At 33.7% G+C, this 20000-nt stretch overlaps 1 protein-coding gene across 1 annotated transcript in view; it reads left to right on the top strand.

The window, feature by feature from the left end:
• LOC145295910 (uncharacterized) overlaps nucleotides 1-20000 on the top strand; it is a 220837-nt gene that overhangs the window by 164039 nt on the left and 36798 nt on the right. Inside the window, exons 4-5 of the mRNA XM_080141681.1 lie at nucleotides 1296-1415; nucleotides 16767-16886. Of these exons, the coding sequence (XP_079997807.1) occupies nucleotides 1296-1415; nucleotides 16767-16886 (240 nt within the window). The remainder of the gene's footprint in view (nucleotides 1-1295; nucleotides 1416-16766; nucleotides 16887-20000) is intronic.

Consider the following 20000-nt stretch of genomic DNA (forward strand, 5'->3'; position numbering starts at 1 on the left):
TAGGCACAAATAGAAAGTGGGGAAAACTGTTGGTAGTGGTTGTAGAAACCAGTGTTTTTTCATGAAAGTTTGGCACGGGGGGGGGGGGGGAATAGATTGAAATTCAGACAAGCATCTGCCATGAATATAACAATAAAGCAGAGACAGGTTTGCAACATCTCTTCTGTGGGAAAGAAGCTGCAGGGAAGAGAAAAGAGCATTGCCTACTAGGTATCAAAGTCGGTTTTGAACTTTTGTCAAGATAGGATAGGGTGTTCTGAGCAGCTCCTGTCCAGATGTGGCAACAGTACTCCATCCTAGGTCGTACTTGGTTCTTATATAGGCACAGGATTGCATTGGCACTAAGATATCTACCAAAGTGGTAGAATAATCCAACCATTTTTCTGACGATCTTGGCAACAGATTTGATATGTTACATCTCAGATCAGGAGTGAGGGTCAGTCCAAGAAGCTTGTCAAGACATAGTGTTTCCTCAACCCTGTCAAGAGATTCACTAGTCATGTGTGATATTACTGTTAGCACATCAGCTGTAGATTTAGCAGAATGAAAACCATATTGCCCGGGGTGTTTGGAGGTGTATGTTAGGCGAACCCATACCGCGAAGGAGATAAAGGACGTGAAAAAAAATGTGACGTCCATCGCCGAACTGGAACCGAAGGTTTAAATTAAGGCTAGACAATTGAAAAGAGTGGATGATTTTCGAAAATATCGGCGAAAAAATCGGCCCCTCCCTGTAGAAATCTGCCCAGTTGAGGGTGAAAGAATTAATGTTTTTGACCAATTTTTCGATATTTGTCGTCCGAAGGGTCGAGCTTCAGAACAATTCTAATCTCGTGAAAATCCGTCACCTCTGTCGAAAGTTTTAGGCAGACATACAAACATACATAGATTTAAACAGACACATTATAGATTACAGCAACTTACTCATGATCCATAGGAGACCGATTGGTCTGTACTGAGAAGCAGATGACCGATCTTTAGAATTTTTAAATATAAGGCAGACTGATGAAGTTTTGCAGAGTGTTGGGAAACATTCTCCTTAAGGCAACGTTTAAACCACTTTGTAAGCATGGGAACTGGTTCTGGTGGAAGTTTTTTGAGCACTATGATTGGAATGCCCTCGGGGTCCCCCATCAAAAGATTTACTAGTCCTGTAGATCTAGCAGAACGGAAACCATATATTGCATGTCACCGAGTAGGTTATTTCTGCTGAAGTGATTGACCACTTCTCTATTCATCATAGATTCCAGCAACTTTCTGATGTTAACATTAAAAACTTTTTTTTTCTTTTTCAGTGCAGGATTGCCCCACAACAGTAATTTTGTGTCCTCTCATAGATTTGTTACGGAGGAAAAATGATCAAGTATGTCGAGCGGCCACACAAGCACTCAGTAACTTTCTTTTACGGATGCCCTGTAAGTATTCCATCAAACATCTATGCAATCTCAGGGTTGAAAAATATGTGTTGTCTTATCAGGGATAGCAAATACGTGTTGAAAGAAATAATATTTTTTTTTTCTATGTGTGTGTCTATGTGTGAGTTCGTTCCCTATGGACTCCAAAACAGCTGGGTCGATTTTTCTTAAATTTTTCATAAATGTACTTTATTTGTCTGGGAGTATTCTTAGATAGGTTTTGTATTGGAATGCCTGCTAAGTATTGAAAATCGATGATCAAAAAAATATGATGAAAGAAGGAACAGTCTGATTTTGACCCAAATTAAAAGCCGTATACAGCCTTACATCACAAGTGCATTTGAGACATTTAATCACTGTACAAGCAAACGGACCGGCATATAAAATCAACAATAGGTTCTTTGATAAGACAAGAACGCGTTCAAAATGAATGTTTCTGTTTAGAACACAACTGAACAATGATACTTGACTTTTGCATTTTAAACTTTAATTCAAACCATTATATAAAATAATTTAATAAAATCAACGGTAGATTCTCTACAGTGCAATGTAGATTACAATGTATTGTAGACTAAGTCACCACAGCGAGGAATGTGAAGTTTCCTCTTGGTGCATCATGGTGGAACACACAATCAATCGATTTGCTTATAAAATGAATTATTTCATTGATTTTTATGACACTAAAAGTTTTAGAAGTGTGGAACATCTGTTGATCCTTATTCAATTCTGGACAACGTAGGGTCTCCTTACTAATATATAAATATATAAATATACAAATATGTAAATATATAAATATTTAAATACACAAGTATATAAATATGTAAATATATCAATATACAAATATATAAATATACAAATATATAAATATACAAATATATAAATATTCTAATATATAAATATACAAATATATAAATATTCAAATATATAAATATACAAATATATAAATATTCAAATATATAAATATTCAAATATATAAATATTCATATATATAAATATACAAATATATAAATATACAAATATATAAATATTCAAATATATAAATATTCAAATATATAAATATACAAATATATAAATATTCAAATATATAAATATTCAAATATATAAATATTCAAATATATAAATATACAAATATATAAATATTCTAATATATAAATATACAAATATATAAATATTCAAATATATAAATATACAAATATATAAATATTCAAATATATAAATATTCAAATATATAAATATTCAAATATATAAATATTCAAATATATAAATATATAAATAATCAAATATATAAATATACAAATATATGAATATACAAATATATAAATATACAAATATATAAATATACAAATATATAAATATTCAAATATATAAATATTCTAATATATAAATATATAAATATATAAATATTCAAATATATAAATATACAAATATATAAATATTCAAATATATAAATATTCAAATATATACATATACAAATATATAAATATTCAAATATATAAATATTCAAATATATATAAATATTCAAATATATAAATATACAAATATATAAATATTCAAATATATAAATATACAAATATATAAATATTCAAATATATAAATATTCAAATATATAAATATTCAAATATATAAATATTCAAATATATAAATATTCAAATATATAAATATACAAATATATAAATATTCAAATATATAAATATACAAATATATAAATATTCAAATATATAAATATTCAAATATATAAATATATAAATATTCAAATATACAAATATATAAATATTCAAATATATAAATATTCAAATATATAAATATACAAATATATAAATATTCAAATATATAAATATTCAAATATATAAATATTCAAATATATAAATATACAAATATATAAATATTCAAATATATAAATATTCAAATATGCAAATATATAAATATTCAAATATATAAATATACAAATATATAAATATATAAATATTCAAATATATAACTATACAAATATATAAATATTCAAATATATAAATATACAAATATATTAATATACAAATATATAAATATTCAAATATATAAATATTCAAATATATAAATATACAAATATATAAATATTCAAATATACAAATATATAAATATTCAAATATATAAATATTCAAATATATAAGTATATACAGCATAATCATGTTGACATACCAGTTCTCGTTAAATCACCAAAGTTAAGCAACGAAGAACCTGGCCAGCAGCAAATAGGTGACTATTTGGAAATGCTAGGTATTGTATGGATTACACCAGGATGTAGAAATTTCCGGGTTAGTCTCTGGAGACACGTTTAATAACCACTGGGAGAGATACACCCTCCATCTTCATTAAAACATGCACTTAGAAGAAGGAAAACTCTGATGTAAAACCTGAGGTCCACTGTCTGTCTACTCTGTCTTGTGACAATCATTTGCACCTACTGAGATTAGTAATGGTTCCAAAAATGTGGATAGTCCTACACAAAGTCCTCACCACTGTAAACAAATCATCTGTGTGGATTTGCGAGCAACTTACTTTCCTGAAGTTCATACGTCGGGAGAGTCCATTCCTTTTTCTCGAATAAACAATTTATTGAAAATATTATAGAAACATGTAACAGAGGACACAATATGCAAAGGGTAGAACCACAGACATACAGAGAGAATACATTAAGTTCTAATACAATCGATAAGGAACATATGTTGCCAAGGGAAGAGATATATTCATGAACAAAGTGTAAGTTAATACAACTTAGATTTGTGCTGGTTGCTGTGTTCCGAGAATCTAGGGAACTGCTACCGGTAGAGGTGTCTGATAGTCAGCCAGTTGGAGTATTGCAGAAAAGATGGAAAGATTGGTTGTAACTTCTACACTTCTGTAGAATGACGTTTTTTAACTTTTTGGACAGGAGAGCGTATTTTCCCAAATTTTCGCCAGAATAAGTTATGGGTGATCACTTGGGCATCATTCCAATAGAGATAATTTAAATGATTCCAAGTCTTTCTTTGTAAACTGTACTTGCACATTTGAGAAGTAAAGTTTATATTATATTTCTTATAATCTGTCTGTTTCACCTTTTCTCAGAAACTGATGAGCCGATCTTGCTGAAATTTTGTATAGACCTTTGTTAGAAGGTGCAGCGAAATAAGTATTATGGAATCCATTTGATGTTTAAGTTAGGGATTAATAGGGATTAATAGGCATTAGTCGCTACAATACTACATTCACTCTAGAAGTTTTCTCAGAACCTACGGAGCCGATCTGACTGAAATTGTGTATAGACATTTGTTATGATAAGGTGCAGCTCACTAAGTATTATGGTATTCGTTCGATACAAAGTTTGGATTTGTTGCGGGACTAACGTGTGTCGATGTTAATCCCGCAAATTCAAAATAATAATAATAAATCAAGTGATAAGAATCGAGTGTAAAATGGAGTTGAAACCATCAAGCAAAGATCACTGAGACAAATGGATAACTTAAATACAAAATTTATTTTTTTTTAAAATTGTAAATGAATGAAAAGAGAAGATAAGAAAATTTCTTCTTAATTGAAAGCCTCTACCGACGACTGAGGTGATTGAATGGAAAGATGTAGAAAAGTGAAAGTTCTTGGTTAGAAATAACCAGTCTTTTTACGAAGAATTAAACAATATAAAAAGTCCACCGTTTACTTAGTGGAGAGATAGAAAAGGGTAAAAATAAAAAGTCCATTAGGGTAGCAAGTCCGTATCCATGTAGAGAAATTAATTGACGGGTGCACGTGTGTTTAATGTCCAAACGCGGACGGGTCAATGTTGATGTTTACGCCATGGTGCTCAAAGGTCGACTCCCATTTAAATGCAAAAATGCCCTTTTTATACCTCTCCGACCGGCTCCAGAGAACATTAGCTTCTGCTGATATTTTGGCGTTTTGGAAATTTGTAAAACAAATTATATTCTAAATTTTCTCATTGGCTGGTTGTGTCACATGATGGAGCTTCCAACTACGTCCGCCAAAAATATTTTCTTTTTACTTTTTTTATTTTGAGCAAAGTGTGTGGGCATATTTTAATTTGAGCCGTTGCTGAGAGAATGTTTTTTCTCAAAATGCGCGGGGAAAAATGGAATGAATAATGTTTCGTTATTTGCGTGTGTGTGTGTGTGTGTGTGTGTGTGTGTGCGTGCATGTGTGTGTGTGAGTGACTGTACAAATACTCCCCCCAGATTGAAAAAAAGATATAAAACTGTTTTTTTTTCTTTTTTTTTTAATATGTCAAAAGATGTTGAAGCTTCCTGTAGGCAAGGAAGGGTGTAAGAAAATGGCCGGCATGGCAAAAACATAAGCTACGATGTGAGTGCACCGCGACAGATTAATAGAGATTAGTATTTAAGTGCCATTTTTCCTTAAAAACTACTGGCTGAAATTTTGTATCAACTTTTGCTATGATAAGGTGCAGCAAACTAATGATATCTGTTCAATGCATATTTAGAGATTAACATTTAATTAGTGTTAATTGGGATTAGTGTTTAATACAAAAATGAGCACAAATTTAACAATATTCAACCATCAATTTGGCATAAATTACTCATTCTAAGTCAAGCTTTTGCCCTTTTTTTAATTGGCTAAAAAAATCTAGTTTTTTTTTTTCATCTATCTTTAACAGCTTTGTAAATCCTTACTTGAAAGGATTAGGTATAGCCTACCATGTTCTCAAGGTTTGCTCAAGATCTTATTCCATCAAGTCTGCTGGTAGAAGGATTAGTCTTAGAATGTTCTGGAAAAATGATCTAGAGTCACAAAGGGTCAAGTTCCCCCAAACACAGCAGGTTGACGGAGTACATTTTTATCCCAGCACTATGAGGTCAACTTTTTTGCTAAAACGTTTTAGTTTAAGGCCAGGTTAAAGAGAGTGAGGAGAAAGTTAGTGTCAGAAACTAGGCAAACCGGATTTGTTCATTAGATTTTTGTGTTCTGGTGTTGACTTCTTATTTTGATAAAAAACGCACACGATACCAAGCATGATTCCATATATCTCTTGATTGAATTTAGTAGTTTAGATAGCCCATTCTCTTAGTCCATGACTAGACAATCTATTCCAGAGCTCTTATGCCGGTAAATGTCAATTTGTTTCTACACCCCCCCCCCACACACACACTCTATCCCGTCAATATCTGAACATAATCGTCTTTAGGAAAAAAATTAGTCCTTCTGATCTGTTTGATTGTGAAGGAATAACCTGAACAATGTCTGAGCAGATTTCACTGGCATTGGTTGATGACGTGTGATGTTGAGTGCCTAGACGATGTCATTATGCTTCATCTGGTTTGCAGTACCAGGTGAATGGGAATCCTAAGGTGTCAGTGTGGGGGATTTGAGACAAATATTTGGAATGGTGACTGGAATTACAGGTGTGTCAAGCTTTCTGAGGAATCTGTGATTCTTTTAGACTATTGTCTCCAGGTGTGGATTTTTTCATAGTCAAAGAAGTTGTCTCCATATCGAACCATAGATAATGATTTATTGATAAAATTAACTTATATTAATTGTTCAATCAACACCTTAACTTATTGTTTCTTCACTAATCGCAGCGTACATGTGTGTGTTGTATTGATCTTGCTAAAATGTTAGTGCTTAGAGGGTCGATGGTGTCACACACACACACACACACAAACATACATACACACAGAATACAGCCAATATCTGCAGGATGTGTCAATGTCTTTTATTTTTGGGGGGCTTTTTTTTTAGCTGTTTATGATGTTTCTGTATTTTTGAAATGTGGATTGGTTATTTGTATTATTTGGATTCATCGGACAACTGTTCTCATCTTGAGTGTGATTTTTATATCGTTTCGGTCAATGCAAACTTTGACCTTCTTCAAGTGTATCTTGTCAAACTTGGGAATGTTTCTGTCCATTCAAAATTCCGTTCAAATTCCCCCAGTTTGACAGAAATATTCCCAAGTTCAAAAAAATAAACGTGAACAAGATCAGAGGTTTCTACGACTGAAATATTGAAAAAATCATGCTCAAGATGAGAACAGTAGTCCAATAAATCGAAATGAGTTTGTTTATTTGTAATCAAAAGTTGATCATCCAATGCTGAAAGACATGACTTTATCTCAACATTTCATCGGACTATCATAAAAGCATGTGTTGTTGATCCTACCTCCATCCACATGACATCAATTCTAATGTAACAATCAATTATTATTCTCATGAAAACCATTATTATTTCCCAAAAGGTCACTTGCGTGAACTATTTATGACACCTTGTTTTGTTTATATCCTGTTTACAAATCAATGCTAGACCCACATGCACAAAACATTTCATTTTCGACATATAAGGTCTGTCACAACAAACAAGTTGTTCGGAAATCCATGCAGATGATTTGTTTATAGTGGTAAAGGCTTTGTGTAGAACCAACCACGTTTTTTGTATTATACAACAGCTAATCTCAGTTAGTACAATGACTGCCATAAGGCAGTACAGACAGCAGAACTTGGGTTTTAAATCAGAGTTTTTTTCCTATATACATCTCTCCCATTGGATTATATATGCCCCTAGATACCAACCAGGAAATTTCTATGTCCTCGCACAAAGCATATATATGACAATTTATAGAAGGATGTTAACAATGTGGAAATGTGTTAGATAGAAGCAGGAATGAAAACAAGATAAGATGAAGGTAATAGCGAAAAATATATTTTAGTTGCATTTAAAATTCTTCTTTATTTAACTTTTTAATAATTAAAAAAAAAAAAAATTTTAATATAAATTTTGATAACCTTTGCTGATTAATTTGCATTATCATAACAACCGTTTACCATTGATTTCTCATTGGCAGCGATCATTGGTCTTCACTGAAATTTGGGTAGCAATAAACCTCCCCAAGGTCTCAGTCCTCTTCGCACTTATCCAGTGGAGGTCTGGTTAGTTCTTCCTCTTCTCGGTCTTTCCATCCACTTTGACCCTCCTCAACTATTTGGTGTGGTATCAGTTGATGCAGACATTTGGAGGGGGGGGCATAACTTCTTGATTCCATGAAGTGTTTCTTCATGTTTTACTTATGTAGCAGTTTCTATATGTCCGGTTAATGCTTGTATTCACATGCAAAGGTTTTCCTTAATATTTCAGCTGTTTTCATTATTGTTATCTGCCATATTTTCCATTCTTTTTTTAAAAGATTTTTGAGATTGTTCCTAGTGCTCCTACTATTTTTGGCGTTATCTTGACTTTCTCCATCTTCTATATCCCTTTCAGCTTTCTGACCAGCTCTGTTTATTTACTTCAGTTCTCTATCTCCTTGATATTCACTCTGTGCTCTGCTGCAATGGTGAAAACTACGATCTGGCAGGACCTTTCCTTCTTATTAACTATTATGATACCCAGTCTTCTTGCATGGATAGGTTTAACTGTTTGTACGTCCATCTCCCATAAAATTTTGTGATTTTCGTTTTCAAGTATTGCTGCTGGTTTGTGCTTGTACCATTTGTCTGGGTGTTCGAGATGCAGTTACTGTCTTTATGTTTATACAAATATTCTTTTTGGGCTAGTTTGCTGCATTCACTTATTATGTGGTTTATTGTTTCATCTCTTTCTCCACAGTCTGCAGTTTCCATTTTCTTGTGTCTTGTCAAGCTTTGTTTTAATGTGTTTTTGTGTCTTTACAAGGAAAAGTTTCAAACCAAGAGGAGACAACTTCAAAAAATAAACCCATTCCCATAAGTAAGCAATTAATTATTCTTATAAGGTTTTTGATATTTCAACAGACAATTCACTGAACAACAATTTTTTTTTTACTTTTTGAATGTTGTCTTCATTTCTACAATTGATTTAGTGTATTTTTGCTCTGCTTAATCAGGAAAGGGTATCTGTTTCTCTCCCTCTGCTCAGATTTTTGTGTTAAGTTGATTTGAAAAAGAAAAAAAAAATGAGATTTTGTGAGAAAATCGATTACATTTTGTGGCATCATCAATTGATTGATTTTTTTAATGCATATCATTCTAAAGATGTTTTTAAGAGAAAAAATGTTTTCCCAATAACATATATTGATTTTTTTTTTTTTTTACATAGGCATCACCACTTATCAAGGCCAAGAGGCCACTCAAGGATAAGGGTTAAAGAGTGTACAGTAGAAATTGGACAATATAGTAATCATTAGTAATGAAAATTTGGTAAATTTGATAACTTATATGGAATGGCTCATCAAGAACTTATTTATGTTAGACTTGAAGACAACCATATTGTAGTCAGGCGGAAAGCAGGAAAACGGAAGACAATTCCACAGGCGTGCAGTTCTAAGAAAGAAGCTTTGTTCATCGAATCTACATTTAGGTTTAGGCACAGATAAAGAGTGGGGGGAGGGGAATTATTGATAGTGTTTACAGCTAGACGAGTGTTTCTTGTGAAAGTTAGGCGAGGGGAAACCATAGATTGAAGCTCAGTCGAACACTTTCCATGAAAATAACGATACATCAGAGACAAACTCGCAACCTGATAGAAACATCAATTATTGTAAACTAAATGGTGGGCATTGATAGAAGTAAGTACACATAAATTGCATGTTCCGTAACCATTATTAGAACTTTAGTGCTTGAACTTCTGGAATACGTAGTAGCAGGAAGGTCTCTCTTCAAATCTCAACAGTAGTCAGCCATCATGAATGCATCCCAGCAACTCTGGTACCTGGTCTCCATCTCTTTCAGGTTCTGATGGAATCTCTTCTCCTGCTCGTCACTCATTGAACTCCTTAGGAAACCGGTTCATATGTGAAAATACATAGTGTATATTGATGCTCATGTTGCAGCTTAGGTTTCTGAAAGTAGTCAGCATGTTGTTTACAAGTTTTGTGTAGTTTTTGGCCTTCTTGTTGCCAAGAAAGTTCTTTACTACCAGAATAAATGATTCCCACACTTTCAGTTCCGCTTTCTTCATTGAGTTTTCAAACTCTGTATCTCTGATAAGCTGCCGGATTTGAGGACAGTCAAAGATGCCAGTGTTAAACTTCTTCATGGTTAATCCTGGAAAAGACTGGAACAAGTAAGTGAAGCAGTCACAATCCTTGTTCCAAGTCTTAGTAACTTGCTTGATTAAGCTGAGCTTGATGTACAACAGTGGGAAGAGTAATCTGTCTGTCCATCAGGGGTCGTTACAAGGCCTTAATTCCTCTCCCATACAGGACAGTTCTTTTGTGTATGTTGAGCAGCAAGTTTTGGAAGATTTTAAGGTTTTATAACTTCAAACTGATCCCTTTTCGACATAATCACTCAGAACTATCGGACCTGAATACGCCTTGTCATTAAAATAATCATTTCCAATGAAAATGATTATTCGACATGACATTTTACCTCTACCAACTTCTAAAATGCTCCACATATGCGTACATATGAACAAAAGCATAAAAAATGACATGTGGCCATAGCTAAAAAACTTGACCTGATTGAGCAAAACCAATATGATTTTTGGATTCAGTATATCAGATTCGTCCTAAATGAGCCGAAAAAAAATGCAGACAACCAATTTGTTGTTGACCAGTGTTATTAACTTTTATCCTTGAGTGTCTTTTGACCTTGATAAGAGATGATTCATAAGTTAAAAAAAAGAAGAGAAAAACGGTTATTCAATTATTCAAACAATTACACAGATTTGGATTTTTCAGACTTTTTTTTTCAACTTACATTAAACAAGACATATTACCACTGAGATGTAAGGAGCTATGGTGAGTAGGGGTCAGATTTATAGGAAACATCCTAAGTGGAGAGTTGTGCAGCAAGATGTTTGTTCACATTAAATTTGCATTTATGCAATCGGGGAAGCAAGAAGCAAGAAAGGAATATCAAAGTTTCAATGGCAAGTTGTCCGAAGAAAAAATTTATTAAAGTAGAAAATTTTCTGGCATCTAGGGACTTCTACAATGAAGGAGTAGAATTACGCTGACAGTCGGGTTGGTTGGGGCATTTACTTTGAGGAGGTACATGTGCAGTAAGTTTAGCAGGGGCACATTCCATGGAAGTACTTGGTCCTGGATATGACCTAAAACTATATCCGATGATGAGGCCCCAGCTTGTGGGCCTTAGGGAGTGTGGAGCCACCCTTTAATTGACATTGCTCCCAGGTCCACTCTGACCTGGAGTGGTAGTACCTGTTACGGTCTCAACTATAGGTTAACTAGAATTCGACTTAAAAAACAAATATACTCCATTAAAAAATCGTTCCTCAAAATCACTAGATTTGGCATTAAATAACCTGAAAAAGGTTGATATGCCATAAAACAAAAACAACCAACCAACCATGGAAGTACTTGAAAAACGAATATATGAATGCAACATTGCAGTGATGGAACAGTGGCTCAATTTTGGTAGACAATATGAGACTTATTAAGTTAAAGATTCTTTTTTTACCTTGTCCAAGAAAGAAAGATTGGATGTTGGTGAACCAGTTCAAACGTGGCAACAATCTTCCATAGATGAACGAATGGTGGCTTTATAGAGATATAGGATACTGGCAGATGTGAATAGTTTTCTAGCCTGATAGAGGGAACCCACCTTCTTTGCAACAGACTTGGCATTTTCTTCCACATGTTGACTTTGTTTTTAATTCTAATTTACCCCAAACAAGACGCATTGCCACTTGAATGTAATAGGTTACTATTTAGGATCATGCCTGACAGAGGACTGTGGGAAGTTGGGTAGCAAGATGTCTGTTCAAATTACATTTAAACTTCTGCATGTTAGTACAGTCAGGGAAACAGGAACCAAGGAGGGAATTCCAAAGTTTAGCAGTTTGAAGGAAGAAACTATTAGATCAGAAGTTTTCCGGCATCTAGGGACCTCACTAGTGAAGAGGTACGATTTTGCTGCTTATCAAGTTAGTCTGGAGTATGTTCATCAACGGTATACAAGTACTATGAGTTCATCAGACCATTGAAGTACTTGTAAGGCAGGCACAGGGGGCTTACATTGCAATGGTGAGACAGGGGTTGGAGCTTTGCTGATAGTACTGGGCCTATTAGATTTGAGACTCTTTTTTGGATCCTGTCTATGAGATAGAGACTAGTGGTAAATGCATCATCCCAAATATGGCAACAATACTCCATGCATGGGCAAATTATGGTTTTGTACAGATATAGGATCCTTTCAGGTGTGCGTAATTTTCTAGCACTGTAGAGGGAGCCCACCTTCTTTCCAGCATTGTCTTTAATGTATTTGTTTCAATTCATGTTGCCTGTGAATGTTAAATCGAGGTGTTTGAACGATGAGCTCTCAGGTAAGGTATTATTTGCAATGGCAATTGGTGGTTGAGAAATTTTTGTAATTGTTAAAGGAAAAAAGTTTAGTGTTTGTAGCATTAAATGTTACCATTCATTTACGGCATTTATGAATAGGATCAACCCCAGGGGAACGCCTGCATTATTATCATATATATCAAATATCATGTTTAGATGTATAGTCAAAACAACCTGGATTTTTCTCTTTTCTAGGAACGATTTGATTATGTTAAGTATTCATGCTGAAATACTTTTTCATGTCAGACATTGCCAAAGGCATTGGATATAAAAAAAATAACAATAAAAACCGTAGCTTCCTTGCCTTATCCAGTGCATGATACATGCTATGACTGTGACTGTGACTGTTAGGCTGAGGAGTTTGAATGTTGGACTCTTCGGAAAACTGCAATCGGTGGTTGGAAAAGGTTTCTTATAATCGTTAAAGAAAAAGAAGCTTTGTCTTGGCAGCATTGAATGTAATCATCCAGTTTTACCAATTCTACTGCAGACTGGAGGACATTTTCTAAAGATTAAGCCTTTCTCTTGGATATGTGTGCGTTCAGTTTGCCTGCATGTCAAGAATAGAGCATGGTGTCATCAGCAAATATACTCATCTCTGATGCGATTGCATCAAGGAAGTCGTTTATGTAAATCAAGAACATTCCACTTTATGCTTGCAACACAGAGATGTAGGAAACTGGCATTTGTGAGAAGTTTTCTAGCCCGGTAAAGGGAACTACCTTTTTTTGCAACAGACAACATTAGGCAGAATTTTCTATGTATTTTTTCCAATTAATGTTAGCTGTGTATGTTAAGCCGAGGAGTATAAATATTAAATTCTTGGAAAGGATGACAATTGATGGTTGGAAAGGTTTCTTATAATTGTTAAAAGAAAGGAGTGGCATTTTGACTCCATCCTACCCTAGAATGGAGATCATTTTCTAAGGGTTCAACCATTGCCTTGGATATGTGTGAGGAAGGTAGCAATCAGTGGCTGGAAAAAAAGTTTCTTATAATCATTAAAGGAACTTTGTCTTGACAGCATTGAATTCAACCATCTAGTTTTACCCATTCCACTACAGACTGGACGACATTTTCTAATGCTTAATCCTTAGATATGTGTGCATCCAATTTGCCTGCATGTCAAGAATATAGTGTGGTGCTATCTTAGACTCGATTGCATCAAGGAGATCGTTTATGAAGATATGGTATAATAAAACTCCAAGTATTGACCCCTTAGGCACATCAGCATGAAAGGGATGTTGTTTGGATGTATGGCCATCGAAAATAACCTGGATCTTTCTTTTAGCCCAGAAGGGCCTGATTATAGATTCTATCAGTTATTTATTCAGCAATTATATATGAGTTAATTTGTTAATTTTCCTGAGAAAACCATGCCACACTTTGTCAAAGACCTTGGATATATCAAGCGGTATCTTATGTATGGTATAATTTGGTATAATTTAGATTTTGGAGAAATACTTCTTCAGATGCAGTTCAAATAATCTAAATTATTGATCCTTATCTGAAAACTTTTGACGCTAACATGACAGAATGTGAATAATTGTATAAATCTCTACAATTTAACAAGTAAAATTTAATATTTGACATTGATATCTTTGTAAAAAGAGAAAATCTTATTTCTTGTAATTTATATGAGTCAACACATGGCCATAATAAAAATATGACCAAAAGAAAGTGGAAACTTATTACCTTTAAAAAAAAGACACAAATTATTTTCATTTGAGAAACTCTTTATCTTTGTCTATCTACAATTATATAAAAGGAACTTTTCTGTGTGAGTACATTCCCTATGGACTCAAAAACGGCTGGGCCGATTTTTATGAAATTTCACACGAGGGTACTTTATGTGCCTGACAGTGTTCATATATAGGTTTTATATCAGAATGTCTTCAATAAGTATCGATAATCAAAATAATCCGATGAAAGAAGGAACAGACGATTTTAACACCTTACACAACCTAGCATCACGAGTGCATTTGAGAAGTTTTATTATCACACAAGCCGAAAGGCTCGACATGTAAAATCAACAGTAGGTTCTTTGATATGACAGGAGCGCATTCGAAATGAATGTTTCTGTTAAAGCACAATTGCATTATAATACTTGACATTTTCATTTTAAATTTAAATTTAAGCCATTATCATTGCATATAAAATCAACAGTTTGGTCTTTAATATGACAGGGACGCATTCGAAATGGATGTTTCTGTTTAAAAAACCATTAAAGTATGATACTTGACTTTTGCATTTTAAACTTTAATTCAAGTCATTATTTATAAAAAATAATGTTATAAAATCAATAGTAAGTTCTCTACAATGCGATGTATACAATGTACTGTGGACTAACTCGCTGCAGGGATGCACGTGAAGCTTCCTAGATTTACACTGTGATGGCTCCCAATCAGAGCAGGTAATCAATCAATTTGATTGACAAATGGTTGATTTCACTGATTTCAATGACAATAAAAATATGAGTGTGAAGCATTTGTTGATCATCATTCAATCTCGGGCAACGTCAGGTCACCCTGCTAGTTAACCCCCCCCCCCGCAAAAAAAAAGACAAAAAAAAAGGTTTTATCTTCAGTCAATATCTTGATATATTCTTTTAATGGTTTATTGATAGTTTTAATTATTATCTAATTTCCTCGCAAGGAGGTAAATATTTTGTTTGCCGCTTCACTAATGAAACATTTAAAATTTCCTTTTTTCATATTTCTTCTAATTTTGAGAATGATTGGTAAAATTTTTACAGGCGAAATTAGAAATCTTTTTTCTCAAGCATATCGATGACCTACACTTACTAAATGCTTACGCTTCACACAATAGAAAGTTACTGGCTTATTCAATCGATTGTTTGGTGTGCTACATAATGCTGGTCATGATTACCTAGTTTTCTGCATTTTTTAAGACAGCATATGTGTGTCTAGGTCGCCATGTTGGTTGCCATTCATGGTACACAACTGGATATGAATAAATAGAACTGTAACAACAATTTAAACAAATCATACAGACGCAACTGAGCCATCCAATTTCATCTTTAATAATCAACTCTAACCCAATAATCATACACCTATCGTGTCTCATTAAACCGCTAGAGATTGCTAAATTTTTTAAAAATTTAACACCAAGGTTGCCACTTGAATTTGTCTGTGAAGATATAACTCGCATTAAAATTAAGTAAAATAAGCTATCATTTTTAAATAAATAAAAACTACCACCAGAAAGTGCAGAATAAACAAAAAAAATTGTTTATTAGTCAGACATAGAGGTATGAACACAGGCTACCCAGAGACATCGTATGCCCTTGTTTCCTTACAATGAACACCATCTCTCCATTTCCAATTTCTCTTTTTCTCAAACTGAACAACTTGGAGACGTTTTCTTGTCACATGTTCAGGCAACTAGTCTGACAGGTTGAGGGTACAGGTTTGACAGTGTGTCTAGATGTTGTTTCTGACTGATAGTACAGGACCCTAACTCTAAGAGTGGCTCCTCTATCATCAGTTGTATAATATCAGGATGTCACACATGAAAAGGGGCCCTGAATTTATCTACCACGGACGTATCCAATGCCACAGCCCACTAGATGAAGACTGGGCTAATTGTCTACTTATGTGAAAATATCTAACATCAAATACACGCCCACTTTGTCCAACTCATTCTACCTAAAACTGAAACAATTAAATGAAATCAGACATTAGACAGCCACAGAAGAAGTGAAAAGGAAAGTTCACATTACGTGTGGTTTTGGTCCGTCAATATTGATGTGGAAAACACATTGGAGCAGTTCGAACAATTGACAGCAGGAACGGTGTGGCTGTACCATTTGATGAAATTACTATGTAAAACAATTCCTCATCGAAACCTGTGAGACCGGCAATTTTATCCATCCAATGCATTGCAACCAGGATCGTTTGTTGTTTTGAAATTCTGTTGTCGATTATGCCTCACAGCCACACCAAAGCACATTATTTTAGAGGAAATGAATTCTTTCTGAATGCACATCAATATCAAACTGAATAGTTTTATGAAGAATATTAATAATATTTCTATTTCGTCCTATATATTTTTTTTTCCAGATTGTAAATCAGAAATGTACCCGTGTCAACCAATTCAACCTCTCATTGCACTTTTGCACTCAACGAACTCCGATATTCTATGTAACACGTGCGCTTGCCTCACTTCACTAGCCACTTCAGGTAAGAATTACATTTTTATTGCACTTTGCAATTAATTGTTTGAAAGTTTTTAAACAATATTAATTTTGTGGAAATTCAGAGAAGTTGTCCCTGAAACGATTTCAGCTGAATTGTTGGAAGGTTCTTTTTTTTTGGGGGGGGGGGGGATGCTGAGTTGTAAAGCACATGCAGTAGCATTTGGTTCCTCTACCTGTAATCGCCTAAAAAAGTAGAATCTCATTTGGGGTGGAGAGCTTCATAATGCCTAATTTTTTAAGCAAAAAAATTTAATTATTAGAAATATGTTTCTGAATTTTTTAGATGAGTATTGATAATTCATATTACTTGGATTATTCAGACTACTGTTCTCCCCTTGAGTGTTATTTTCACAAGATGTGAACAGTAGTCTGAATAATTTAAATAATATGAATTATCAACATTCAACTAAAACAGTCTAAAACAAGTCGGGAGATGGTCAGCCGGTAGACGTCCAAACAATTCGAAGCAGTGCTGGATGCATGAATTTAAATATCGCAATCATGAAGAGTAGACTTTTATAATACATGATTAACTCTGTAACTAAAATTCAAACAGTTAATAAATGTTCAATACATCTACATTTACCGTGGTTGGAGACAGTAAGTGAGAAATTTGCAAAGTAAATCAGCTCAACAGTGCAAAATTATTTTGCTTCAAATGTGTGTGTTGTGTTCTTTATGAAAACTTTAATACCATTCTCTTGAAAAGATGTTCTACTCCTCCTATCATAATAATAATGTAATTTATAATTTTGAATGTAGTTGCAGTGCCAACTATGTGGGTCGAACAACATTGAGATTGGATGGAAGCGTTCAACAGCATGTACCTACCAAAATCAGAAATGGGACATACCAAGCAACAGACGTACTTGCTAGCACATACGGGTCTTCAATCACTGACCATCTCATTAAAAACCCATCATGTGCAGCGAATTTTAGCACGAACTCATTTTCAATTCTGAGTGATACTCACTCATTATTCCATTTAAAGATCTTGGAGACTGTTCACATTCGGTTGAGAAGGCCTTCTCTCTGTAAACAGAGGGAATGCCTCATGGGTTTAAGCGTGATTCGCCTCTACGATCTTCCCCCATTTTAAAATTTTTTTCCCCTACACATAACAAAACGCAACCTAATTTTATTTTAAATTGTACATATTTTCGAACCCCCCTCTTTTTTTTTTTTCAAATCCCTCGATACAGCCCCTTCTACTTTATTTTAAAACATTTTTAATTATGAATTAGAAAAGTCTTCCCTTCATGATTGCAACATTTTAATCCTGTACCCCCAAAGAATCATGAAATATATAGACACCCACAGAAACAGTTTATTTCAATAAACATAAGTTATAGAATAAAAGCAAAAACAAATGGTCACAAATTTAATAACTAATACTTGGTTTGCTGTTTTTAATGCTAGGACTCTTCTAGGCATGGCGTTAATCAGTTGAAGTATATCATCTTGAGGAATTTCTTGCCATGTATGACGCAATAATGCTAAAAGTTCAGGCTTAGATAATGGCTTCCTTTCCTTTTTGCGAAGGTTCCAGTCTAATATGCCCCAAAGGTTTTCAAGTGGGTTCATACCCGGGGAGTGACTTGGCCATGAAAGTTTATTAATCCCATTTTGGCTCAACCAATGCTGTATCGCTCTAGCAGAGTGACAAGGAACGTCTTCCATAAATAGGGAGTTAACTTAGTTCATTTTACCACTTGAGAATATTGGTAGGAATTTTTTGTGTAATATTGAAACATTTAACAGAATTGATGTTTCCTTCACACTCCATCAGGTCTCCAAATTGCATCCATACCATAACCGAGAAATCGCTATGTTTCATGTTTCAACGTTAAAATCAAACTCTTGCTGTGGGAGCCTCCATACCTATACTCCTCCACTGTCGGGAAATAATGTAAATCATAACTAATCAGAGAAAATAACATTGATCCAAAAGGTCATAGGTCTCTTCACCATCTCAGGAGCCCAATCTTTTTCTGTGCTTGATATTGGCAGGACAAAGAGGTTTCCTTCTTGCAGCTTTACCACAGTAGCCCAACTTGTGAAGATACCGGAAAACTATTCTAGAACTTTGCATCAAGGATCCTCTTCAACATTTCTTTTAATAAGACGCAAGGTTCTTTCAGAGAACTCAGGATTACCAGAGTGAAGTTTTGTGCACTCTTTGTCCTCTCTTGTGAATTGTACGATCACTCTATTAACAGTAGAAAAATGGTATTGAAAGATTACCTGCTATTTTGCATGGACTAAGACCACCTTCATGTTGAACCATGATTCGTCTTTGCAAACATTCTGTTAAGTCTGATGCTCCTTTGGTTCGTGGTATGCTTCAATGTTGTTAATTACAATTTTAATGAGATGCTCTAAGTTATTTCAGGATCATTCTGATCTGTAAATATAAATAAGCATGTATTAATCTTAGGAAAAATATTGATCTTAGTGTCTATTATTGTCGGTCATGCTTGTATGTATGTATGTATGTATGTATGTATGTATGTATGTATGCTGATGATCCCCGTTTTCTATTTACAAAATTTTAGTTAAGGTTTTCTCTTTTCATCATTATGTAGTACAATTCTGTTTAAAAATTGAAGGCGTTCACAAAATCAGCTTATGCAAATGCTAAGTCTATTTCTATTTAACAATTTTAGTAAAGGCCTTTTTTTTTCATCCTTATATAAATGAATTCTCTTTGGTCATTATAAGCATTTTAAAAGTCGAATTATGTAGGTGCTAAGTCTGCGATAGGTTAAAGTTAATTTTTTTTTCCATCCGGAATTTAAACTGCATTTTTTATTTTTATTTTTGCATTTTTTTTATTCAAAGTTTTAGACTATATGTATATATATACATTTTTTCGTTCCCATCCCTATCGCTAACTAGTATTTCTACAAAAATAATACACACACACACACACACACACACACACACACACACACACACACACACACACACACACACACACACACACACACATATATATATATAATTATTTTTATCGACGAAGGCGTTTTTTTTTTCATCCTTATATAAATGAATTTTCTTTGGTCATTATAAACTTTTTAGAAATCGGATTATGTAG

This window comes from Euprymna scolopes, chromosome 16 (assembly GCF_053919585.1).
Source record: "Euprymna scolopes isolate OS-2025 chromosome 16, ASM5391958v1, whole genome shotgun sequence".
In the NCBI taxonomy this organism is placed as follows: Eukaryota; Metazoa; Mollusca; class Cephalopoda; order Sepiida; family Sepiolidae; genus Euprymna; species Euprymna scolopes.